Below are 26,275 nucleotides of genomic sequence, written 5' to 3'. Positions count from 1 at the left end.
TTGCTCAGAACATGGCAAGGTGGATCTGAAAAATTCAGATATATCAGTAACCACCCACAAATTGGATCATACACCAGAGACAACCCAGTGGTTCATCTATATCGCTTTAAAAAAAAAAAAACTGTTTTCTTCCAAGTCATAGTTGTAAAAACAAATATATATCAGCTATTTACCTTTTATTAAAGACTTCAAACATGAAATACCCTACATTAGAACTGTTCTAATGTCAAACTACCATTGAAAATGCTGTCCATAGAAACCACCCCTTGAGACAAGGAGGGAAGGCTAGAAACTTCATATATAAAAAGCTCTGGGATCAGGTAAAATGAAAATGATGAATCAAGCCATATTGACAGGAAGCTCCATAACTAGAGGGTTATCTATATATCACACTTTCAGGGTTGAAAAAACTACTCTTTATGTTCGCCTCCTGATACGCCTGCCATTTGGATTAACTGATTCAGCAGCTGCCCCATCTGCCAAATCTTGACCATATATGCTACTTCCACTTCTCTTCCTGCTCAAAGGCTGGCTTGGGTTATCATCAACTGATGCAAATGTCTCCAGCAATTCCAACAACATTGAGGGGCAGCTCTCTTTCAAATGCACAAAAGCTTCGGACTGCATTACAGCTGCACAAGGAATAATAGATAATACACCAGTGAATCTTTTTTAAGTTGAAATTTCAAGGGTTCATGAAGGCACAAAAAGTAAGGGGATAGACTCGTAAAGAGTACGCCGCGAGCAAAAATTAAATGACAAGTCAGCAAAAACCTGAGAAAAATTAAGTTTCTGAAGAACAAACACAAGGAAACATTTACTCCAAAATCAAAGCAATTTAGTGAGTTCTGAAAGTAGAAGCAAGGAAAGAATGGCAGAAACCTCAAATTATCCCCATTGAAGAATAGTTTCAAGTACCCGAAATTCAGTACTTGTGTAAAGGATTTTCAAAATCCACCAAATTTGTGCATAGACTTGACATTTCAAGCATTGGAATTTAGGATTACCTTCTGAAAATGCTCCGTCTAGACGCATGATGAGATATCATAGAAAGACAAAATGGAAAATGAAAAGCTTAAAAGAGGTGGAGAATTTTCATTCGCACATCAAATTGAACTGCCATGCCCATGGCAATTGCATGATAAGTTTACTTCACAAACCAACTATTCAAAACCAATCAATAGACAAATTATAAAATGTGGAGTCGTGATAGACATAACCATTTCCTTTTATCTTTGTGATATCAATTATTTATTATAAAATAATTATTAATAGATAGTTTAAAAAGAAAAATGTAATGACACTGGTTAGTCATAGGTTATGTGATAAAAAAGGCAGTGAATAACAGAGATTAAAGAAGTCAACTGAATTTAAATGAAAAAGAAAACAAATATCAATTGAATAAGAGAGATGGAACACAAATAAATTATTCCTATATATATATATATATATATATATATATAGAGAGAGAGAGAGAGAGAGAGAGAGATTACGTGAAGTGTAAAATTGACAGAAGCTCCAAAAATAAGAGGGTAACACCAAATAAACAAAATAACTTGCTCAAACTACTCCAGAGTTTGAGGGAGTCCCATAGGTTAAAAGAATTGCTCTTTAATAAACTCTGGATATTAAAGCTATGTACATCCTTCTCACTGAATAAGCAAGGAAATAACTTTATTTAAAAAAACAGCGTAGTAATCTTGCTATGAGAAATACTGTCCTTATATATCGTAAATATCACAGCACAGAACATTGCCAATTCCAAACATATCACAACGTCATAAACCGTAAACAACAACACATCTCTCTGCATGATTGTTATTTCAATTGACGAGCTTTGAAGTTTTCTGCCACACCACTGGATGGCACATATTTTCATTTTTATTTTTTTGGGGGTTCACAAAATATATACTTCAGCTTACTTCAATTGTTCCCTTCTTTCCATCGTTCCCTCTTTCATAAGTTAAAAGCTCAAACAGAGTTATGAAGCTCATGCTAAACTTTTTTTTTTCTAAAAGATGAATGGAAATAAAAATCAAATAAAAAGTCTAAAACCAAGATAACAGAAAGAAGTACCAAGAGCACACTATATTACCAAAACAAAGCCCCGCATTATTATCAGAATCACAACATACACCATAACCCACTTTCAAAAGATTGCCTCTAAATAGCATAAGCAATCTGCATCTCAGTTTCAATAATGGTTGTTTTTCATTTTAAAAAAAAAATGATGTCTGTTCTTAGAATACAGATAAAACATTATATACATGAATAAATTGTGGCCACAGTCCCAATGGTTCAGAGATCCTCTATGACTCACTAGCATCCCTATTTCCCTTTGTTATTGTCCCCAGAAGCTCCATGACACTACTTTTAAAGTCTGGACCCCTAGGTGTGTGTGAGATTTTAAAATAAAACTACTAAAAAAGAGATTTCTATAAATTTATGCTGTAATAATATACCACAAAAACATACACATAAATCCCTAGATCTTTCTTCTTCTTTTTTCCCTAGGCAAACCAAAAGCCCCAAAAAAGATGCAGTTATAGTCAAGCTACTTCTCAGTTCAATTAGCATCCAAATGGTGAACTATGTATATATAGTTCTTTTAACTGTTATAGTCATCCAATTAAGACACGGAAAAATAAAAAATAAAAATAAGTGAATAATTCTTCCCACTAGCTAATACCTTAAAACCAAGAATCACAAACAAAAGAATAAAAATGGTAATACCAACTGGAGTTCTAACACAGTCTTGTCATTCATAGCAATATTTGACCATATAGCATACCAAACATCTATCCTAACAACTTAAAGAAACTAAGAAACATAAAAAAGTAATTAATTCGGAATGTGTGAGGAAACATCAAAAGTGCAGTACATATCATGCTAAAAGAATCTTAAGTTGAAACAACCAAAAGCTTTTACATTCATATTCTAAAGTAATACGCACCTCCCAAGATTGTTGGATTAGCAATAAATTTTAAACAGACCGCCTTAAGCTGTGGACAGTGGTGTTGCTCAGCCAGGGCAAGTGTTGTCGCCACGGTGTCAGTATTGATTTCTTCACATAATTTTGATTCACACAACAGTTTTAGCCGGTCAAGATTATAGAGATCAGCAGCAGCCAAGAGATGCTGCACCATGACAGTATATGAGCACACGGGTATTGAGCCCATAACCTCATACATGCCAGGAAGTCTGTCTGAATAAATGAAAAGAAGCATTGCCTGGAAAAACAAGATAAAAGGATTTTCACTCAATCATTCTGCTTAGTATGGAAGTATGAAAGAATAATTCAGTAAAAAAAAGTTACCAAGCAGATAACACAATGAGGACTGTGGCTGTAGGAATAACATATTAAAAAACAAGCCACAATCTCCAAGTATCAGAATGGAATGAGATCGTAATTAACATAAACAGCTCTCGGTATTGAACAAAAGACTCGAGCGTAATTGTCATTTTTTAAAGATACAACATTCTCCATACTAAATGGTTGCAGCTTAGAACCTTTTTTCTTTATTTTGGTAAAAACAGGTTAAACCATTTTATTCCACCACAAACAACTATATTGGTAAGATACACTCAGTTACAACTGATTGCTTCACAAACAAAGCAGACACAAATGCAGGACAAGCCTGAAACAAATATGATAAAAATAAATAAATTAAAGTTTCACAGTTCATATATTACAAATGAAAGTAAGAATGCTATTTCTTATGCTGCAAGAATGTGCTCAATCATTTCACTGCTCAGATATTAAAAATGGGAGTAATTAAAGTTGAGAACTACCTTGAAGATAAAGGGCTCAATATCCTCTACCACTACTTCCTCTAAGCAAGGATCCCCAACAAGCCCAAAAAACTGCGCTCTAAACACTGGAGATCGGGCGGCAAGAATCAACTTATGAGCTTTGAAGCTTTCACTCTTGACCTTGAAAACTATGTCACAACCAACTTCAGATTCCAACAAGTCTTTAAAATCTTGGCCCATGTCTGACTGCGTCATGATAACACCCTGTTTGGATCCCTCAAAACGAGTTTTGACAACACCAACAGTGCAATGCATGACAAGGCAATCATCTTTCAGATACTCCGAAGTTTCCAATAGTGTTCTTCTGAAAAAACGCTTGTAACCCCTGAAACAAACACAGAAAGGTCAATGGCAGGAAACTCCCAAGACCATAGACAATAACTTTCTATCCACTATCCCCAAAAAATTAAAAAAGCCAAATATAGATAACTAAAATTACGATAACTATTTTTAAATACATTGCTCCTTTCACAGACATTATTTTCACTCAAACCCCATGTCAGATAGCACTCCATTTGAAGCCCTAAACCCCAAAGAACCCATTATTCCAAATTTATAATTGTATTGCTAATGATGAAAAAAAACAAAAAACAAAGAATAATGAGAAAATTCAAGGTACGACACACTGCCTCTATACTTCAACGTATAAGCTACACTCTCGACGGGGCGATCAATGATATGTTAATTGTAAGAAGCACCAAAACCAGAGACAACAACCTTCTGCCCACCAGGCCAAAAAATTAAAAAGAAAAATTGGGATAATTAGAATTATGATAACTATATCTAGGAGTAAGGTTACCAAATTGCAATTCAAATTTCGAATTGCCCAGCTAATTTATAATCGTAAATCGTATTATAAAATAATGAAAAATAGCTTGAAATATATCATATAATATAACTGATGTATAATGCTCCATTAAATAATTTTAAACTATGAACAAGGAATTGACAAAACAAATAAACCATAGGCCTCGCAAAACAAAATCATAAGTCAAAAGACATAACTGAGTCACATAAAGTGATTACATAAAGTCTATGTTTTAGAAGAACTAAAACAAAGTAATGGTATAGCCAAATAAGGTACATATAAAGTGAGGGAGCGACTGTGTAAAACCTCTGTTTCATAAGAATAAAAAAACATAGGAATGGAATAGCCAAATAGAATACATACACTGAGTGCCTCACTCATGCACTTACAGTTGACCCATTGTACATGGCTCAACCATTGATTCAAGAAGCTCGTAGTCAACTAGAGTTGTGGCCCAATAAGTATGACCCAATTGTTGAAAGAGGCAATGATTTGAAATATAACAAATTACAATCAAATCCAAGTCCCAATGAAGCAGCAGATGTGATTGTGATTTGTTTGGGAAGAAAAGGAAAGCAACATATTTGGCGTGATTTGAGATTAAAGATTTGGGATGTATTTTGAATTATTTATTTGTAATTATTTATTTATTTTTAGATATTAATTACTTTTGTATTTATTTTAGGAAGTTTTATTATTTTTAGGATTTAGATTTTTGAATTTTGAATCAATTTGTAATTAGTCTATAAAAGGGTTCTTATGACCCTTATTCTAGGAGTTGAATTTTGTTATATGATAATTAGAAATTGAGAACCTGAGGGTTACTCTTTTATAAAAATCCTAACTTTCTGTTTAGACACTTTTCTATGCGCTTTCGGCATCATTTGGTATCAGAGCACAAGGTTGCCTTCAGCCAATGGCTGAACAGAATGGTGGAGGTCGACGACGGCAGAGTCACGAGGGTAGGGAACGTGGATTCGTTCTTGAAGAATATAGACAACTGCGTCAGATTGACCCGCAAGATATAGAAAATGAAGAGCTCGGAAGGCGGATCCAGGATTTGAAGCAACAACTTGAGCAAGCGTTGGACAAGAAAATCCAAGTTTTGAAGCGACTATGTGTGAGGGCACAGAGAAAAAGAATTCAAGATTTGGAGCGACAACTCGTGCGGGTATGCATGAAAATTCAAATTTTGAAGCAAACTCTTGTGGAGATGCGGAGCATGGAAATCCAATATTTGGAGTGACGACTTGCGTGGACAAAGTTGGGCATTCAATCCGAAGAAGGAATGGAATTAGATGACGCATCTGATGATGAAGAAGAGGACGTCAATCCCTTGGGGATTCTAAACCAGGGACATAATTGGGAAGTACGACCTGAAAATCAGTCCACTTTTCAAGATATCGAGATGCAAATCAGCATTCCTGACTTTGAAGTCTATGATTGTAATCCAGTTTGTGATGATGATCCGATCTATGATAATAATCCAATTTATGATGATTATCCGATTGTTGATAATTATACCATTTATGATGATTATCCATCTTATGATGAAAATTCAGTTTATGATGATAATCCAGTCTATAATAAATCTGATGGAGAATCAGATTATGAAGATCTAATAGAGGAAAATTTATCATTTGAGTTTTTGTCTAAAGAAATTTAAGATTAGTGAAGATAAACAAGATTCGAGGACGAATCTTTTCCTAGTAGGGGAGAATGATGCACTTACAGTTGGCCCATTGTACATGGCCCAACCATTGATTCAAGAAGCTCGTAGTCAACTAGAGTTATGGCCCAATAAGTATGACCTAATTGTTGAAAGAGGCAATGATTTGAAATATAACAAATTACAATCGAATCCAAGTCCCAGTAAAGCAGCAGCAGATGTGATTGTGATTTGTTTGGGAAGAAAAGAAAAGTAGCATATTTGGCGTGATTTGAGATTAAAGATTTGGAATGTATTTTGAATTATTTATTTGCAATTTTTTATAATAATGCCGAAGCAGTAACCAATTGGCTAAACAGAAAGAAGAATGAACATAAGGATTGTGAGAAAACACTATTTCTCTTTTCTTAATTTTCTTTAACCAAAAACAACCAAATAACAATAGGGTTCTCCAAGCCTTAAATAGGCAAAAATAAAATAACAAAAAAAGTAAATAACTATAATCATGCGCAATCAAAGGAGATAACCACCGAAGCACGGACACGCGGTTTGAAATTTTTTTTGCGTGTCGGACCCGTTTCAACACGCGTCCGACACGTGGTCAACATTTGGAGACACGCGGTCAACTCTCCGACACGTTTTTCGGACACGCGGTCAACTTTTTAGGACACGAAGTCAACGTTAGGACACGCTCGGACACGTTTTTTTTTTTTAATTTTAATTTTATTTTGTTAACTAAATATAAAAGAAATAATTTATAAATTAATTTTTTTCTGTTATGAAATTTGACATGAAAAATTAACAAAGTACAAAAAATTATTTATATTTATATTTATGTTATGAAATTTAAATATTTGATTGGTTATATGACTTATTATCGACTCTTATATGTATTAAATATAAATTATATTATATATTAAAATTTTTATTTAATATCAAAACGTGTCCCAACGTGTCCCAATATGACATTGTTTAGAATTAACGTGTCGGCGTGTCGTGTCGTGTCCCGTGTCCGTGTCCGTGCATCATAGGAGATAACGCACACTCAAAGATAATCTAAAATAACAAAAAGAAAATAACTAGCAATTATTAAAATTCCTTAAATAAAGAAATAAATAATGGAAAAGTCTAATCCAAACGAGTCAGCTCGGGTGCATCATTCTCTCCCACTTGAAAAAGATTCGCCCTCGAATCTTCTGTCTTCATTGATATGAACTTCTTCAGGTGGCAACTCTTCTGGTATAATATCACCAGATTTCCTAACTAAGATTAGGACTTGAAAATGTAATTCTTTGATATGCTTGGTATATGCATTTGTAGTTTGGATCAATGATCGCATCTGTGATCCGTCATGGGAAAATTTCGTCTGATGTAACAGCAATTCCAATGGCCCCTGACGATCTCCAATTAAACTTTTACCAAAAGTTAAATCTTTATCTCCATGGAGCATCAAGTTGTTATGCTCGTTGTGACCCAAATTCATAATACTGGGGTAAAACTTCATCTTTGTCAGAGATATTAGAATTTCTAATAACTGATTTTCCACAGAAATCAATATAAGAGATTTCTTCCACCTCTGGATTCTCATCGTCTTTCTCCCAATCATACTTTTCATAGATAGGGAACTCGTCATAAACTAGAGCATCATAATAGGATTCTCATCGTCTTGATGATCATCATATTCATCATAGATCAGGACCTTCTGGTCTTCTGTCAAGTCTCTGATGTCAAAGACCCTTTCGACGGTGTGTGACCCGTCGATAAACTCATCTGTATGAGTGGTGCCCTCGAATTCCGGGATCTTAATCTTCACCCCCAATATTAGCAAAAAAGGATTAATTTCGAGGTTGACTTCGTCCTCGTTGCTCCTGGTTCTAGTTCCAGAATGGGTTTTCGCTCCTTTCCTCCTCATGAGATGATCTTTCAGATTCCCTTCCTTCATCTTACTCGTCCAACTGTGTTTGGGCAAACAGTTGTTCGAGCTCCTGAATTCGCCTACCATGTTCTGCCATTGTAGCAGCCATTGCTACAATTATGGTGTGTCGCACGTCGATGTGTGGTTGTTCGCCGTCGCCATAAAGGGTGTTACCACGCCCTCTACAGCCGTCGTCGCCTCTACCCTGTCGTCCACGACCTCGACCTCGACCGCGATTGTTCTGTTCAGCCATTTAAGTGACAACCAGAGCTCTAATTACCAAATAATGCCGAAGCAGTAACCAACTGGCTAAACAGAAAGAAGAACGAACATAAGGATTGTGAGAAAGCACTATTTCTCTTTTCTTAATTTTCTTTAACAAAAAACAACCAAATAACAATAGGGTTCTCCAAACCTTAAATAGGCAAAAATAAAATAACAAAAAAAGTAAATAACTATAATCATGCGCAATCAAAGGAGATAACGCGCAATCAACGCACACTCAAAGATAATCTAAAATAACAAAAAGAAAATAACGGGCAATTATTAAAATTCCTTAAATAAAGAAATAAATAATGGAAAAGTCCAATCCAAGCGAGTCAACTCGGGTGCATCATTCTCTCCCACTTGAAAAAGATTCGCCCTCGAATCTTCTTTGTCTTCATTGATATGAACTTCTTCAGGTGGTAACCCAGGTGGCAACTCTTCTGGTACAATATTAGGTGTTCGCGGTCTGGATTTGATCGGTTTTGGAAGCAAAATTCATCCGATCCAATCCCTTCGGTTTGATCATTTAATCATCCATTCAGTTTAGATTTTTTTCAAATCCGATCCGATCCAATCCAATTTTTTTCGGTTTGAATTGGATCGGTTTTCGGTTTTTTGAATATCCTAAAATTAGTTTCATGATTATTGTGCAAATAACATCTTTTGTATATATTGGCTTTGCAAAAAAAAAAAAAAAATTCGAAATACAAAAATATCAATAAACAATACTATAGTTGATGAGACGTGACTAAATTTTTTCTTGGGTTTAGTTGATGAGTTAATGGGTCATGGGTTTAGAAATTTTTGGGATATAATTAAGAAAAGGACCAAGTAGGTAGAGGAGAATTAATATATTGGATCGGTTTGGATTGGATCGGTTTTCATCAACCTAACCGAAAACCGATCCAATCCAATTAAAATTTACGGTTTTTTTTCGATTTTTGGTTTTTCGGTTTATTCGGTTATCGGTTTTTCGGTTCGGTTTTCGCGGTTTGAATCGGTTTGGATCGGTTGATGAACACCCCTATACAATATCACCAAATTTCCTAATTAAGATTAGGACTTGAAAATGCAATTCTTTGATATGCTTGGTATATGCATTTGTAGTTTGGATCAATGATCGCATCTGTGATCCGTCATAGGAAAATTTCGTCTGATGTAACAGCAATTCCCATTGCCCCCGACGTTCTCCAATTAAACTTTTACCAAAAGTTAAATCTTTATCTCCATGGAGCATCAGGTTGTTATGCTCGTTGTCCCCAAATTCATAATACTGGGGTAGAACTTCATCTTTGTCAGAGATATTAGAATTTCTAATAACTGATTTTCCTCCGAAATCAATATAAGAGATTTCTTCCACCTCTGGATTCTCATCGTCTTTCTCCCAATCATACTTTTCATAGATAGGGAACTCGTCATAAACTGGAGCATCCATAATAGGATTCTCATCATCTTGATGATCATCATATTCATCATAGATCAGGACCTTCTGGTCTTCTGTCAAGTCTCTGATGTCAAAGACCCTTTCGACGGTGTGTGACCCGTCGATAAACTCATCTGTATGAGTGGTGCCCTCGAATTCCGGGATCTCAATCTTCACCCCCAATATTAGCAAAAAAGGATTAATTTTGAGGTTGACTTCGTCCTCGTTGCTCCTGGTTCTAGTTCCAGAATGGGTTTTCGCTCCTTTCCTCCTCATGAGATGATCTTTCAGATTCTCTTCCTTCATCTTACTCGTCCAACTGTGTTTGGGCAAACAGTTGTTCGAGCTCCTGAATTCGCCTACCATGTTCTGCCATTGTAGCAGCCATTGCTACAATTATGGTGTGTCGCACGTCGATGTGGCTACAATTATGGTGTGTCGCACGTCGATGTGTGGTTGTTCGCCATAGCCATAAAGGGTGTTACCACGCCCTTTACAACCGTCGTCGCCTCGACCCCGTCGTCCACGACCTCGACCTCGACCGCCATTGTTCTGTTCAGTCATTTAAGTGACAACCAGAGCTCTGATTACCAAATAATGCCGAAGCACTAACCAATTGGCTAAACAGAAAGAAGAACGAACATAAGGATTGTGAGAAAACACTATTTCTCTTTTCTTAATTTTCTTTAACCAAAAACAACCAAATAACAATAGGGTTCTCCAAGCCTTAAATAGGCAAAAAAAGTAAATAACTATAATCATGCGCAATCAAAAGAGATAACGCACAATCATCGCACACTCAAACATAATCTAAAATAACAAAAAGGAAATAACTAGCAATTATTAAAATTCTTTAAATAAAGAAATAAATAATGGAAAAGCCCAATCCAAGCGAGTCAGCTTGGGTGCATCACTCAGTTTAATGAAAACCATGCATAATCAAATAGGATGCATTCAATATTGCTCCTTTAGCTCATTGTCACTTAATAGGTTAAGCTTATTTGATTTTTCAATTTCATATATGAGAAATCATGAAAGAAAACAAAGAAGAAAAAAAGTAATTGAATCATTCAATTGTTCGATTCTAATGATGATACAAAATCACATGGATTCATGCATGTGCCAAATCGCATTGAATCGTGCCATTCGCGATCCTAACTTAGTCCCCGGAAACATTCTTCACTAGCAGTTTAGTCCAGAATTTATTTATGAGCATGAATTGGCCGTAAACCGTATCAAGCTAGTCCTTTTTAGGGATTAAAGGGAGACACAAACAGGAGTCACATGACTTTCCTAGTTAGATACATTGCATCTTTCACATACACTATTCTCACTCTAACCCCATGTCAAATAACACTCAATTCAAACCCCTAAACCCCAAAAATCCCCCTCCCCGCAAACTAAGCCACAATTCCAATTTCAGAATTGTGTTGTTGATGACACAACACAAAAAAAGAGAGGAAATTGATGGTACCAACCACATGCTGCCTCTGTACTTCAAGGTATAAGGTCCACTCTCAAGGGGGCGATCGAAATGGCTATGGACTTTATCATTGCCCTTATCACTCTGATCAATCAACGTCAACTTGAAGAGAGCCCTAACATCGGTTCCGTCACTTGCAAGTGCTATGAAGACAGAAACATACATGGAATTGTCCTCAGGGTTCTTACCATCAGGGTAAAAATAAATGGCCCAATCATAACCACCAACGCTGAAGGTGTCGCTCATTATATACTTCCCAGCACCCATCCCTTTCGCCAAAGAATAACCCTTTATCGTGAACTTGTGCGACCCATTTACCGTCTCGCTTATCGAACGCGAACACGACGACCCTTCAGAAAACGGCTTGAAATCCCCCATCCTTTCTTCCAATTCCGACGCTAACGAAGGTTTTGGGGACAACATCGCCACAAAACAAACCCTAACGATGCATCAATTGGGAGGTTGGTGGAGGAACCGCAAAAACCCTAATTTCCGATAGGGTCAGAAATTGGGGTTCCGTTCAGGGCAAGAGAGGGTTAGGGGTAACGCTAGAAAGAGAGAGAGAGAGAGAGAGAGAGAGAGAGAGAGATTATAAAAATGAAAACAAGACTTGCCTGGTAGCAAGTTACGTTACGAAACTTGGTTTTATGGTTAAGGTTTAAGGAAGGACATAATTGCGGTTTGAAAGCAAGGAACCCCGTTTGTTGTTATATTTATAGGATTCTACTGCCACCGGTTGCACTGGGTAACAACATAACACACTACACGTCTTTCCTTTTCTCCAAGAGGTTGACCTAGCTATGTTTTCAGTCAAATTATTTTTTATTAAGTTACTCACTTTCGTTTTAGATAAATAATCAAATTATTTGATTGATTTAATTAGAGTATATTCTAGTTTGATTTTTAAATTATTAATTAGTACTCAATTGTTTTTTAATTAAATATTTCTTAAATAATTTTGACTGGATGTAATGTTATATGTTATAATTAGTATAGTCTGACAAGTTTTTTTTTTTTTTATACCAATCCTAATAACTTTTTGAGATGAGTAGATTTTTCAGTATTTTTACAAACTTTGACTCTTTGAGTTGATTATAAAATTAATCCCGAATATAGAATGAAACGAGAATTAAGTTCTCATACCCCTTCTGTGTGAATCAAATCAAGGTCATTTTTCACTCGCTCAATTCCATTACACCAACTAAACAATAACCGTCGGGTTTAATAAGTTGGTTTCTTTTCCTTTAATAATCCTGGTTCAAATTTCATATAGATATGTATTTACATAGTTAATGTGTTGAATTAAGCTACGTTTGTATTGGATTTTAAAAAGGAAATTGAATCTCCTTTTGTTGAGCGCCCAGTTGGAAGGAAAAGAACCATAAAGGGATATGTGATTAGTTATCCAAGTCTTTCAACTATATTAAGACACTCACAAGGCAATTTTGCATTTTTGTAATTATGCTTTATTTGGCAGTCCAAGAACTCATCCATCAAAGACCTTCACTGCATGCAGTGCTCATTTATACGACTCCTAATTGTGTAACGCAGTGACTGAGTAAGGACCACGCTAATAGTTCTAACACCAAGCTGGGCATGTCTCATGATAATGACCTCGAAAACTTTCTAGACAAAGCTATAACTAATCCAAGTTATCCCAAATTGTTTTTTTTTTTTTTGTTGTCTCGAAAAGAAGAGTCGCGTGTGTAGTACTAGGTTTCATCTCATGACAAGCTGCTTTCAGTTTTACTTTTACCCGCTATGTCTTGTTATCCAGGCACAGGTAACAAAAGTACATACTTTCACAGTTTAACTAGATTGTATAATTTGCTTCTTCCTAGGGAGAGAGAAAATAGAGACAGTGAAAAAATAAAATAAAAATAAACAACTTAAATGCTTGTAAAAAATTTGTCTGTTTCAGAATCACTGTTCACACACAGCTGGCCGATTGTTCGCGCGTGCGAGCTACCATGATGGCTTGTGAGTTGTAACTGAGAACTGATTGTTAATTCGGATTTGGTTTCTACTTTTAGCCACATTCAGCATTTTTCTGTGCACACTTTCAGTTCAATCTACATGCAAAATCCAATTGAGGAACCAATATATACATTCACCATTTAACATGATCACAAAAATTTCCCTACACACACAATATTTTATAGGGTCCGTAGCAAATAAAAAAACTTTAGCACGCAAAACGAATCTCTATAACATTATATATATATATATATATATATATATATATATATATATATATATATATGGGTTTTGCGTAATGTTATAGAAATTCGTTTTGCGGGTAGTAATTTTCTTTTTCTTTTTTATAAAAAAGTGTGGGCCCCACAAAATGTTGTGTGTGTAGAAAAGTTTGTTGTGTCATGTTAAATGATAAATGTAAACCCCTATATATATATATATATATATATATATATATATATATATATATATGAAAAACATTTCTCAAACTGCTTGCGACAAATTTATCTCTGGTCCTCCCAAAAATACGTCGTTTTAATTATTTATATCCTTATATGTATTGATTCACCTTTGAATGGTTATGATTCCCCTTTTCTCTCTCTTCTTTTATCACCATTGATCAATCTTTGTACGGTTATGATTTAGTAGCCGAAGATAACTTTATCTCCGGCAGCTTGAGATAATTTTATCTCCGGCTACTAAATCATAACCGTTCAAAGATGGATCAATGGTGATAAAGGAAGAGAGAGAAAAAGGAAATTATAATCATTCAAGGGTGAATCAATTAATATAAAGAAATAAATAAATAAAACGACATAGTTTTGCGGTGACCGAAGATAAAATTATCTTAAGTTGCCGGAGAAATGTTTTTCCATATATGGGCTTATCATTTCTCAAGCTGCCGGAGATAAAGTTATCTCCCTTGAATGGTTATAATTTCCTTTTTCTCTCTCTTCCTTTATCATCATTGATCCATCTTTGAACGGTTATGATTTAGTAGCCGGAGATAAAATTATCTCAAGCAGCTTGAGAAACGATAAGCCCGTATATATATATATCAAGAAGACAAGCTCATGCAGATTCTTAAATTCTGCTAGGGACGCTAATTTATTTTATATTTTCTCATGTCACATAAATTATTATCTATTACAGTCTACAATGATTAAAAAGATAACACACCAATATATATATAGAGAGAGAAAAATATTTGATTTTATGTGATTTTAAATGAAATAATATCGTTTTATATCCCTTTCTTTCCATAAAATTAGGAAGAGAGAAAGAGAGTGGATGGAGAAAATATAAAAAATTATCAAATATGCATCAAAACCATAATTGTTTCATCTAAAATAGCATAAAGTTATATCATTTAAAATGACAAATGTTTATCCCTATATACATATGGGAGAGGTTATATTTATTACTAAAATTTTTTATAACTCTTACCACTAAATTAATCACCGTTGATTTTCGTCAATCTAACAGTTATAATTTATTAACAATTGAATCTACCTACCTTTATTCTGCCTACCTTTGCATACCCTTTTTAATACCGTTAGATTATAATCTCATCCAAGTAGAGATTTGCAGAATAAAATAAATCAATTTTTCCCTTTTTTTCTCCTCGGTGCCTCCCACACCCTTTCGCTCTCCTCTCCTTTCTCCATAATTCGTTTTACTGTAAAACCAATAAATCTAAACACCTAAACCAGGTTTAGGGCAAAGATAACAAAATTTAACGATGTTAAGAGAGGTAGACAAAGGTAAACAAATTAAGAGTAGACATAATAACATATCTCATATATATATATATATGGAAATGATTCTTTAACACCGGTGTCAAAATTTAAAATTTGACACCAAATCCTAACCGTTGATTTTTGCCAATCAATTATTATCATTTATTGAGAATTAATGATTAATTAATAAATTTGATTCTCAACAAATGATCACCGTTGATTAGCGGAAATCAACGGTTAAGATTTGATGTTAAATTATAAAGTTAACACCGGTGTCAAAGAATCTTCTCTCTCATATATATATATAGGTAAAACATTTCTACAGTTACTTTATGTACAACAATTAATCTTGATAATTAATTTTCCATATTTAATGCTTTTACCTATCTTTGTATGATTATGACTTCTCAAATTTAATTACTATACATAGAGTATCTACAGAAAAATTGGACCCGTATATATAGGATCCATATAGGATTTGGATCCTCTCATATTTAAAAGTGGTTTATCACAACCAGTCTCATTGATGATAAGATAAAAGAGATAAAACTATATGATTATATATAAATATATATGAGGGATATTCTTTCTACCAAAATCTTCTACTACCAACTCATTACCTATCTAATCATCATTGGATCAACATTTTATCTTTTTTCAAAAACTTTTTAGCATTCTCTCTCTTTGATTCAATGGTGATTAGATATGTAGTAAGTTAGTAGTATAAAATTTTGGTAGTAAAAATATCCTTCCTTATATATATATATATATATATATATAGGGTTCGCTTTTTCTGCAGATAAGTTATCTGCAGTAAGCCAATACGACGTCGTTTTGGGGCAGAAATCATGGTGTTTTTGTAATTTTAATTTATTTCAGGGTTATAACAGTCTTTATATTTATAATTTTTTAAGATTTCAATACCAAAACGACGTCATTTTGAGAATAAATGCAGATAATTTTTCTGCATTAACGGCAGAAATATTTCCCCCATATATATATACAGGGAACATATCTATTTACCATTCTTACAACCAATTTAATCACCGTTGATTTCCGTCAATCTAACGATTATAATCTATTGAAAATTAATAACATTTATTGTATTAAATTGGTTGTAAGAGTGATAAATTTTTTATATATATGTGGTTCGCTTTTTCTACAGTTACTGCAGATAAGTTATCTGCAGTAAGCCCAATACGACGTCGTTTTTACCAAAAATCATGGTATTTTTGTAATTTTAATTTATTTCAGGGTTATTATAGTCTTCATAATTATAATTTTTTAATATTTCAATTCCAAAACGACGTCGTTTTGACAGTAAATGCAGATAACTTATATGCATTAACTGCAGAAATATTTTTCTGTATATATATATATATATATATATATATATATATATATATATATATATATGGGAAATGATATTGTAACAACCAATTAGTGTTGCTACCAATAAATTTCACCGTTAGATCGTTATGTTAATCCAACGATTATATTTATTTTCATCTTTGTATGGTTATGATTCCCCATATTTAATATTTTATATTTATTTATACCTTTGTATGATTATGATTTTCCATATTTAATGTTTTCTCATTAAATATGATGAATTATCACCATATAAAGATAGAAATAAATATAATCGTTCAAAATAATCGATCTAACGGCGAAATTGATTGGTAATAACATTAATTGATTGTTACAATATATATATATATATATATATATATATATATATATATATATATATGGGTTTTTTGACCCTTATAACCTTTTATTAACAATTAATTATCAAATTGACTTTCATTCTAAACTATTTCAAATATTTAACCCCCAAAAAAAACATAACATCTATCAGTCCATATTTGACCGTTGACCACCAAGTCTACCCATGTACACCCCTCCCTTCCCGGGTATTTTTTGAATTTTTTTGCCTACCCGGGTAAGGAGGGGTGTACCCGGGTATTTTTCTTGACACTTGAGAAATTGCTTGAATTATTTACCCGGGTAGGGAGGGGTGTACCCGGGTGATCCCAGCTCCAATTTCAAAGAGCAAATCATAAAATAGGCAGAAAGTATCATAAGCAATTATTTACCCGGGTAAATAATTCAAGCAATTTTTCAAGTGCCAAGAAAAATACCCGGGTACACCCCTCCCTACCCGGGTAGGCAAAAAATTTCAAAAAATACCCGAGTAGGGAGGGGTGTACTCGGGTAGACTTGGTAGTCAACGGTCAAATAGAGGCAGATTGGTGTTATGTTTTTGGAGGGGTTAAATTTTTGAAATAGTTAAAAATGAAGGTCAATTTGGTAATTAATTATTAATAAAAGGTTATAAGGGTCAAAAAGCCTATATATATGGGATAGGTTATTCTACTCATGGTACTTAAAATCGGGATTCTACTTAAAATCGGAAAGAAGATAAAAAATCGTAAATCGTAAAATCCTAACGTAAAAAAAAATCGTGAAAAAATCGTAAAAGTGTTTGGAATTTTGATGAAATCATTATAATTAAAAAAAAATCGTAAAATTGTAAAATCGCAGATTTAAATCGGGACTATTATAATCTACCTATTATTTTTTTGCCTACCACTCTAAAACACCGTTAAATCAGAATCTTAACTAATATTTATGGTAGGTAAAATAACTTATGCCCGTATATATAAAAGAAAATTAAGAAGGAGACTCCGTTCACTGGTTTGTGCCAATAAATAAATAAGTAAACAGAGTCTGTAAATAGCTGCAAAACACGAACGCTCAAGCACACTCCCACTCTTTTATAAGTTACTTGTTCTTCATCTCAAAGGTGGAAATTGATGAAGTAGTAGAGAGAAAAAGGAAGAATTTTGAGTGTTACCCTTTATTTGTGGATCCATAAACTGAAAGAATGAAATCCCCATTGAATGGCGATTTTCTGAGAACACACTTAACGCTCAAGATCGCCGCTTTCTTCTTCATCGCCGTCACTTTCTTCTACTTCGGGAAGCACTGGTCCGATCGCAACCACCAGCAGCTCATCTTCTTCAACGTAGGATCCGACCCGAATCCGAATCCGAACCCGGTTGTCTCCATATCCCCGAATTACAACAAATTCTTCAATGTCTCTGCCCTCATCGATCAGAACGCAACCCAACCGGCGCCGCAAAAAGCACTGGAACAACCATCGCCGGAAAAAGCCACAGAACCACCGCCTCCTCCTCCGCCCTTGCCGGCGGTGGATTCACTTGAGAAATTCGGGATCTTGAACGAGAATGGTACGATGTCGGAGGAGTTCGAGGTGGGGGATTTCGATTCGGGAATGGTAGATGATTGGGTGAACGAGACGCAGGTTGAGAATGAGAGTGGTTCTTCTTATTCTTCTGGGTCTGCTCCTAAATTCGCTATCAAGAAGTTCGGGTTATGCCCGCGAAGCATGAGGGAGTATATACCTTGTTTGGATAACGAAGACGCGATTCGGAAGCTGAATTCGATGGAGAAAGGTGAAAGGTTCGAGCGGCATTGCCCTGAAGAAGGTCGAGGGTTGAATTGCTTAGTTCCTGCACCCAAAGGGTACCGTACCCCAATTCCATGGCCCAGAAGCCGAGATGAGGTAAAAACATTACCTTTATTCCTTTTCCTTGGAATTCAGCCAAATGGGGCATTCCTAGTTTCAATTAAGATGATTTTATTTTGTTTCCATCTCCCCGTAACTTTTTAAATGACCTTTTGTTTTATTTGAGGTTTCATAGTACGAGGTTTTTTTTTTTTTTTTGGTGTAGGTATGGTACTATAATGTTCCTCATACTCGTCTAGTTGAAGATAAGGGCGGCCAAAACTGGATTTCCAGGGACAAAGATAAGTTTAAGTTTCCAGGAGGTGGTACGCAATTTATACATGGAGCAAATGAATACTTGGACCATATTTCTAAGGTTGATATAGTATATACTTTGGTTTCACCCTTTCTTTTTGGACAGTATAGGTGCTTCTTATGGGAATCTGATGTTGAACATCTGCATTTGTAGATGATTCCTGAAATTACATTTGGTCAGCATATTAGAGTTGTTCTTGATGTTGGCTGCGGGGTTGCTAGTTTTGGTGCCTACTTACTGTCACGGAATGTCGTTGCCATGTCTGTTGCTCCCAAGGATGTTCATGAGAATCAGATCCAATTTGCTCTTGAGCGTGGCGTACCAGCAATGGCGGCGGCATTTGCAACTAGACGTTTATTGTATCCAAGTCAAGCTTTTGACTTGATACATTGTTCACGCTGTAGAATTAATTGGACTCGAGATGGTATGTGTTTTTATTTCTTGTATAATGTTGCAATAGTTCTTGGTAATAAATAATGAGGAGAAAAATGATATGGAGAGGTCTTAAAACAGCTAATCAACTAGTAGAGGCTTAGACAATGCATGTTGGAACTGCTAGTTTTCTTGCTAGTGATATGTAATCGTCATTTTTTGCATGATGATGCTTAAAACTTATTTACTTGTGATGAAGATGGGATATTGCTGCTGGAAGTTAATAGGATGCTAAGAGCAGGAGGGTACTTTGTCTGGGCTGCCCAGCCAGTTTATAAGCATGAGGAAGTTTTAGAAGAACAATGGGAAGGTATAGTTTAAATGAGTTTCCATTTAGATTGAATATATCAAAGCTTTTTAGTTATCGAGTTATTGTATTTAAGGATTGCTCAATTTCATACCTTTGTATTAATATTAGCATTTTCTGACATGATATACACCAAATTCTTTCTTACCATGTTTTCCATCATTGTCTAAAGATCACTGACAGAATTAACATGCAATCTGTTAAATAATGATCAACCCTTGACGTACACCTCTCTCAACGATTTGTTTGTTATTCAAAGCAAACGCTTGATATTTTGCAAATTCCTGTTTAATGTTTCTTTATAATTCCTTTCTCATTCTCTGTCTTGTATGCTATGATTTGAAAACATGCTTGAGGAGAAGCATCTTAAACGGCTATGGTGTCAAATACCCGCTTATCTGCTCCCACTTTCATTATTGACAGTCACTTCGCTATTTTTATTGAACTGACTTGAACACTGAATAAGTTATTTGGGTTTGTCTAACTCTATAATACAAAGAATGCTGTCTGCACCTATGATGAATGCAACATTGGATTTTCTTTTCTCCAGAAATGCTTAATCTTACCACTCGACTCTGCTGGAAGTTTTTGAAAAGAGATGGGTACATTGCAATATGGCAGAAACCTACTGACAATAGCTGCTATCTAAACCGAGAGGCAGGAACTAAACCTCCACTGTGTGACCCAAGCGATGACCCAGACAATGTTTGGTATGGTCTTCTAGCCTTCTTGATCTTGGGATGATTATATACATTTTCATCCAATTGAATGATTATCACCAAAAATGATATGTAAATTTACTATCATTCGTATATGTTATAAAGCTTTCCAGGATAAAATCGGAGTAGGAAAAAAGGTGCAATTTCCCAATATGTAGGTTAAAACACCCCAGAGAAGTAGAATAGCGTAGTTCCTTCCTTCATCAACTACCTTTTTTCCATAAAAAATAAAGTAAAACAATTTCCATTCAGATAAATTTGATGAAGCTTTAAACTCTAATCTAAACTAAGGCTATAAAAATGGCTATCAGATTTACATTTAGGTAAATTTGATGAAACTTTAACCCTCCTGGGGAAAAAAAAAGAAACAAGAAGAGACAAGAAGAAAAAGGAAAAGGAATTTTTTTTTTTTGGTAATCTAGGAAAAGGAAATTTAATGTAGTGTGTAAGGATGCATAAATGGTTATTTCACTGTAAATATGGTTTTTCATTTGTTAAAGATTATATTATGTCATAATAAAATGTGGAATGCCGCAAAAGACTAAGGAAGCAGAAGAGCTGGCTGCGCTGCCCCCGGTTTATACATGTCTATTTTGAATTTCTTTGTGCAATGATGTAGAATACTTTTTTTCTGGTTATGCTCCTGACACCTGTGCTGTTCATGGGAAAGAAAAATAACGATGAGTTATATCAATAATTTTGGGTGAAGAGCCTCATGATAGCTTGTTGTGCATCTTATTGTTATTACTAAAATTTAATGGCTCATTTTTGGTGATTTCGTTATTTGCCTGATTAATCTAGGTATGTTAATCTAAAAGCATGCATCTCTGAATTGCCTAAGAACGGATATGAAGCAAATGTTACCAACTGGCCTGCACGTTTGCAAACTCCACCTAATAGGCTTCAAAGCATAAAACTTGATGCTTTCATATCCAGAAAAGAGCTTTTTAGGGCAGAATCGAAATACTGGAATGAGATAATAGCAAGCTACGTTCGTGCTTTACGCTGGAAGAAGATGAGATTAAGAAATATCATGGACATGCGAGCAGGTTTTGGAGGGTATTGTTTATGTTTTATTTACTTTATTATTATAAATAATTTTGGATTTTCCAATTAGCATGTTCAATATATTTGAGTGTTCTACAGATTTGCAGCAGCATTGATTGATCAGAATCTTGACAGCTGGGTTATGAATGTTGTTCCTGTTAGTGGCCCAAACACCTTGCCTGTTATATATGACCGTGGATTGATTGGAGTTATGCATGACTGGTATTTTACTATATCTATTTATATCTCAATGTGTTACTGAGGTTTCTTAATTTCCACACACTAAAAAATTCCCTTTTGTCCAAATCCTCCAAATTTCTTTTATCAACTTGTAAACATTTAGTAATATTTCATGATTTATAATATAGGTGTGAAGCATTTGACACCTACCCGAGAACCTATGATTTACTACATGCAGCAAACCTACTTTCTGTTGAGAGGAAAAGGTACCCTTTTCTCTACTTTTCATCTTATATTTAATCTGTTATCCTTCTTAGCCTTATAAGTACTCATTTTACTAATGCTACTAAATTTTAAAACTCTTGTCCCCTAGGAATCTACCATCTTAATATTTGTGCAACATGAAACAACTCATATTTGTTATTTCACATTTCATATTCTTTGCTCTCTGTTGCATTTATGTATATTAGATGCAATGTGTCATCAATTATGCTTGAGATGGATCGAATACTAAGACCTGGTGGACGAGTATACATCCGTGATTCTGTTCCAATAATGGATGAACTTCAAGATATTGCCAAGGCAATAGGGTGGCACGTGACATTGCGAGACACATCTGAGGGGCCTCATGCAAGTTATAGGATCTTGGTTTGTGATAAGCACCTACTACGCGCTTGAAGCAATGAGGTATATAACATGTTTTTTCTTTGATCCTTAAAGTGAGTAGTCAACACAACATAGTGAATCAGTCATTTGAGAAGAGAACACAAAGATGCAAGTGATGTTGGTTTATTGATACTACTCGGCATAAGATCCCAACATCTTGATAAGTCAAGTGCATCAGCTAACTTAATTGTAAAATTCATTCTATTTGTATATTCCAAAACTCTACGTGAGCACCTGTTATATGATTCATCGATGTTTATTCCAAATATAACGAATCAGAAAAAAAAATTATAATGATAAAAGCTAATATAATCTCAGAATAAGTTATCTCGCATGAGAGGAGAAACATTAAATTCATTAAACTCGTATGTAATAGAATTTTTTGTTAGGAAACAGAAATAATTGAAAGAAATTGAGAATGGGAAATTTGAAATTTATTGAATGGCGTGCAGGAAGTCAATTTTATGGCTTATGTAGAGTGACAGAGAGTAACTAACTACTACTCAACATGTTCTTAAATGACGTTTAGATGAAATTGAGATCATATTTTTGTTAAATGAACAAGTCGACGTTGCCTACAAATTAAAAAACAATATAATGGTGAACATGTAAAATGTGTCAGTTTGCTTCGTTTGACACTTTCTGAAATGTGTTTGCCAAAAAAGGTGGAGAATACTTAACCTTCCTTTAAACGCCTGTTAATGTTGGAGAATACTTAACTAAATAAGGTGTATGTCTTTAAAGTTTAGAGGACAAAATGGATATTTACTTTTTATATATTTTGTTAACTATACTTTTGAGTAACCATTATCTCACTAATTGATCAATTTGGTAAAAAAAAAAATTGTCAATATAATAAATTTCAAGACATATATACTTTATTTGGGGATAGAATGACATATGGCATCTACTAACGGGGAAAAATTTCAATGCACCCCTCTCCCCCCCCCCCCCCGTTTTTATCCGTTTTTTTATGGGAAAAATATTTGTCCTTTTAAATGACACAACTTATATCATTTCACTCTCATAAAGAAGTGGGACCCACACCTTTATATTTTTTTGTCCATTCTCTCTCCTCCTTTATCTATCTCACTTAAAATGACACAACTTTATATCCTTTAAAATGATACACATTTTTCTCTTTTTTTATATTTTTGTTCAAGTCCAAAAAAATTTCTTTTTAATAAAAGGAACTACCAAGTTCGATGATCCCATTGCATTGAAGTTTTTCTCCGCTAACAGAGGTGATAGAATCTTTTCCTTAAATAAATAATAATAAGAGGTATGTGACGTGATAGCATTACGGACAAACAAGCTCCTAGGTGACCTAGCATTTCTTTTTGGAAAATATTTTCGGTATTATGGATGTACTGATTATTTAGTATATCTTTTATTAAATGTGGAAAAAAAAAATATTTATACTATTCTTATCTTTATAGTTATTTCCTTCCATATTTTGTTTTTCTTTTTATAAGTTGCACCAAAAATATGACAATACTTTTTCACTTCGTTCCCTCTTAAAAAATTAGAGGTAATGGAAAAAAGATTGGTAAGTAGAGGTGAAATTGGATTGGGCTGAGCCGGGCCAAGCTTTGTTTTCAAAAGGTCAAGTTTATATCAAAAAAATTTAATTTGACCTAGCCCAATAGCATAGTAAAGTCTAACTGCTAGCCTGGTCTGAGTCATTTATAAAAAAAAAACAATGACCTGGTTTAATCTGTTAGCCTGTGAACATTTAACTTCCAAACAGAACATGAATCAACTTCACAAAATAATCAAATTTTGTTGTTAAAACAAAAACCACAATTTCAACGTTTAAACAAAACCATAAATCGTAACAACAACTTATCACAATCTGCATTTAAGTCAATTTTATAACCGCGATACCCAAACTAAAGAACATATATTTCATCAAATCTAAGAAATCAATCCATACTGTGTAAATTAAAATAATTGTGTGAATCTAACAAATGCATCATGATGCTTGTAATAGCCAAAAAGTTCTCATCATCTTCTCTTCCATGTAAATACAATTCTAAGATTACATAAGTTGGTAAATAATTTGTAAATATAAAAAATAAAAAACAAGATTAAAGAATAAAAAAAAAATTAAAAACATAAAAACCTTTTTATACCTTTTTTTTCAAGACATACTTATTTACGTAGCCAATTTCCACCATATATTAAAGTTTATATGGTATCTTCAACCAAGTTAGAATGATAGGCATCAATAACTCTTCCTCCAGCACTAAATGTTGATTCTGATATTGGTACAAATCTTATGCCACTCCCAAAGGTAGTATTGGTGGGGGATCAAACCTAGGTCTTTCCATCACCTACTCAGTTCACATGCACCAATTGAACTATCATTATTTGGTATTACTATGAATAATGTTATTTTATTTTATTTAAAATAAATAATATGACATAGGTCAGCTTGTAAGCTTATAAACCTGACATGTAAAAAATGGCCTATAACCTACTTTTTAAATAGATTTTTTTAAAAAATCCAAATCTGTTCTATTTTATTATATATCATAGGTCATAAGTCCTTGTAAGCCGATCTAACCCACTTTTCACCGCTATTAATAAGTTATCGTGAAGTCAAGCAAGAGTATCACTCCCCATGATGACCCCTAGTCCTCTGTAGCGAGTCCCTCTCCTTGGGCAAAGTTATTGAGAACAATGCTCCACTTTAGAGGCGCGAACAATAAGGAAAATCTGACATGTATTAATAGAGAGTTTGAGAGAGCATTGTTATATCTTGTTGTGAACATCTTTTTTTGCGGTACTTATATAATTATAGGGAAATACTGATAGGAGATAATTATTTTATGTGATATAGAGAATATGGATGAGTTGTATTATTACAAGAAGAAGAAGAAAAAAACAAGGGTGCAAAAATCAAAGCGATAAAGTATGAAAAAAATTATTTCTTATTAAATGAGAATAATAAATCCCATAGTTATATCTATTGAAATGGGGAGAAAATTACTAAGAAAAATTAAAAAGACGAATCTTAAAAAATATGAAACTGAAATACATTTAAAGAAAATAATAAATATAATTGTTGGAATAAGAATACGCAAGTTGAATAGAAGACAACAAATTAATGGGAATAAGATTAGGCATGCCCTATAAACTTAAAATTTTTATTACAGAGTTGAATGATTTTGAAATATTTATACTACGTGCTATTGATACATGTGTTCCGAGGTTATTAAATTATTATTTACTCAGCTGAAGTATAACTCATAGAAGGAATGTTATAATTTCCTCTCTCTTTTTCCTCTCTTTTTTTCATTGACTATTTTTATCGTATCTTTTTTTCTAGCAATTTTTTATATTGTAAAGCCAAATAACACGAATTACAAAATTATCCCTACAAAAATAAAAAATATATAAAACAAATATAAAATAATTGAAAACCCCATAAAAATAACCCCCAATAGCCCCAAAAAAACGCCGGTGCTCATTACAAAATATGAGGCTTGCTCAAAAGGTCAATTCCATAAGTCCGCTCAAATTTGAGTCCGTTCTGTGATGGTGGTATATCATCTTTTTTTTTCCCTTCTCCTTTGTATTCTCTTATAACCTTAGAAGGAATATTATGAGAACAATATAATAAAAAACATAGGATTTTATATTTATTATGTTATATAAGATGAGTCTTCTTATGTCATAAAAACAAAAATTATGCAAGATTCATATATTAGAAAAAGTTATGTATACAGTCAAAAAATGTACATATTACTTGACACAATTCCGGGTAACCATTTCTTTTCTTGTTCGAGTGTGTGGGTTTGTACTTTGTTGCAATATTTCCTACAGAAGTAGCTAACTGTACCTTTTATCAATTTAATTCATGTTCTGTCTTGGCGACAGAGATGTCTAGCCCAATGGACTGATATGTTAATCTTGGATCTAGTGTCCTCTCCAAGGTATCTATGAAAGATATACCCTTGAGTCAAGCAGATCA

At 34.0% G+C, this 26,275-nt stretch overlaps 2 protein-coding genes across 2 annotated transcripts; one reads left to right on the top strand and one right to left on the bottom strand.

Moving 5' to 3' along the window:
• Positions 1–73: 73 nt before the first annotated feature.
• On the bottom strand, positions 74–12,048 carry LOC133311837 (BTB/POZ and MATH domain-containing protein 3). The gene is made up of 4 exons (XM_061512946.1): positions 11,374–12,048; positions 3,793–4,138; positions 2,954–3,230; positions 74–632 (listed from the first exon to the last, which is right to left on the bottom strand). The coding sequence occupies exons 1-4, from the start codon at positions 11,799–11,801 to the stop codon at positions 418–420; spliced, it is 1,266 nt and encodes a 421-aa protein (XP_061368930.1). The 5' UTR covers positions 11,802–12,048; the 3' UTR covers positions 74–417.
• Positions 12,049–17,921: 5,873 nt separating this feature from the next.
• On the top strand, positions 17,922–22,526 carry LOC133311836 (probable methyltransferase PMT11). Its single transcript, XM_061512945.1, has 9 exons — positions 17,922–18,686; positions 18,856–19,005; positions 19,099–19,369; positions 19,577–19,687; positions 20,235–20,394; positions 21,205–21,462; positions 21,550–21,672; positions 21,819–21,896; positions 22,101–22,526. The coding sequence occupies exons 1-9, from the start codon at positions 17,985–17,987 to the stop codon at positions 22,306–22,308; spliced, it is 2,061 nt and encodes a 686-aa protein (XP_061368929.1). The 5' UTR covers positions 17,922–17,984; the 3' UTR covers positions 22,309–22,526.
• Positions 22,527–26,275: the final 3,749 nt, after the last annotated feature.

The sequence above is a fragment of the Gastrolobium bilobum genome, unplaced genomic scaffold (genome assembly GCF_033153095.1).
Source record: "Gastrolobium bilobum isolate Gb01-03AN ecotype WA unplaced genomic scaffold, APGP_CSIRO_Gbil_v1 utg739, whole genome shotgun sequence".
Lineage (NCBI taxonomy): Eukaryota > Viridiplantae > Streptophyta > Magnoliopsida > Fabales > Fabaceae > Gastrolobium > Gastrolobium bilobum.
Note: the sequence above shows the minus strand (reverse complement) of the source record. Positions and strands in the feature narration are given on the sequence as shown.

Excerpts from the sequence above, each read along its gene's own strand:
- LOC133311837 (XM_061512946.1), bottom strand. The coding sequence starts at position 11,801 with ATGTTGTCCCCAAAACCTTCGTTAGCGTCGGAATTGGAAGAAAGGATG. Across the intron at positions 4,139-11,373 it reads AAGTACAGAGGCAGCATGTG|GGGTTACAAGCGTTTTTTCA; the intron begins GTTGGTACCATC and ends TGTTTGTTTCAG. Across the intron at positions 3,231-3,792 it reads TTGAGCCCTTTATCTTCAAG|GCAATGCTTCTTTTCATTTA; the intron begins GTAGTTCTCAAC and ends TTGTTTTTCCAG.
- LOC133311836 (XM_061512945.1), top strand. The coding sequence starts at position 17,985 with ATGAAATCCCCATTGAATGGCGATTTTCTGAGAACACACTTAACGCTC. Across the intron at positions 18,687-18,855 it reads GGCCCAGAAGCCGAGATGAG|GTATGGTACTATAATGTTCC; the intron begins GTAAAAACATTA and ends TTTTTGGTGTAG. Across the intron at positions 21,673-21,818 it reads ATTGGAGTTATGCATGACTG|GTGTGAAGCATTTGACACCT; the intron begins GTATTTTACTAT and ends TTTATAATATAG.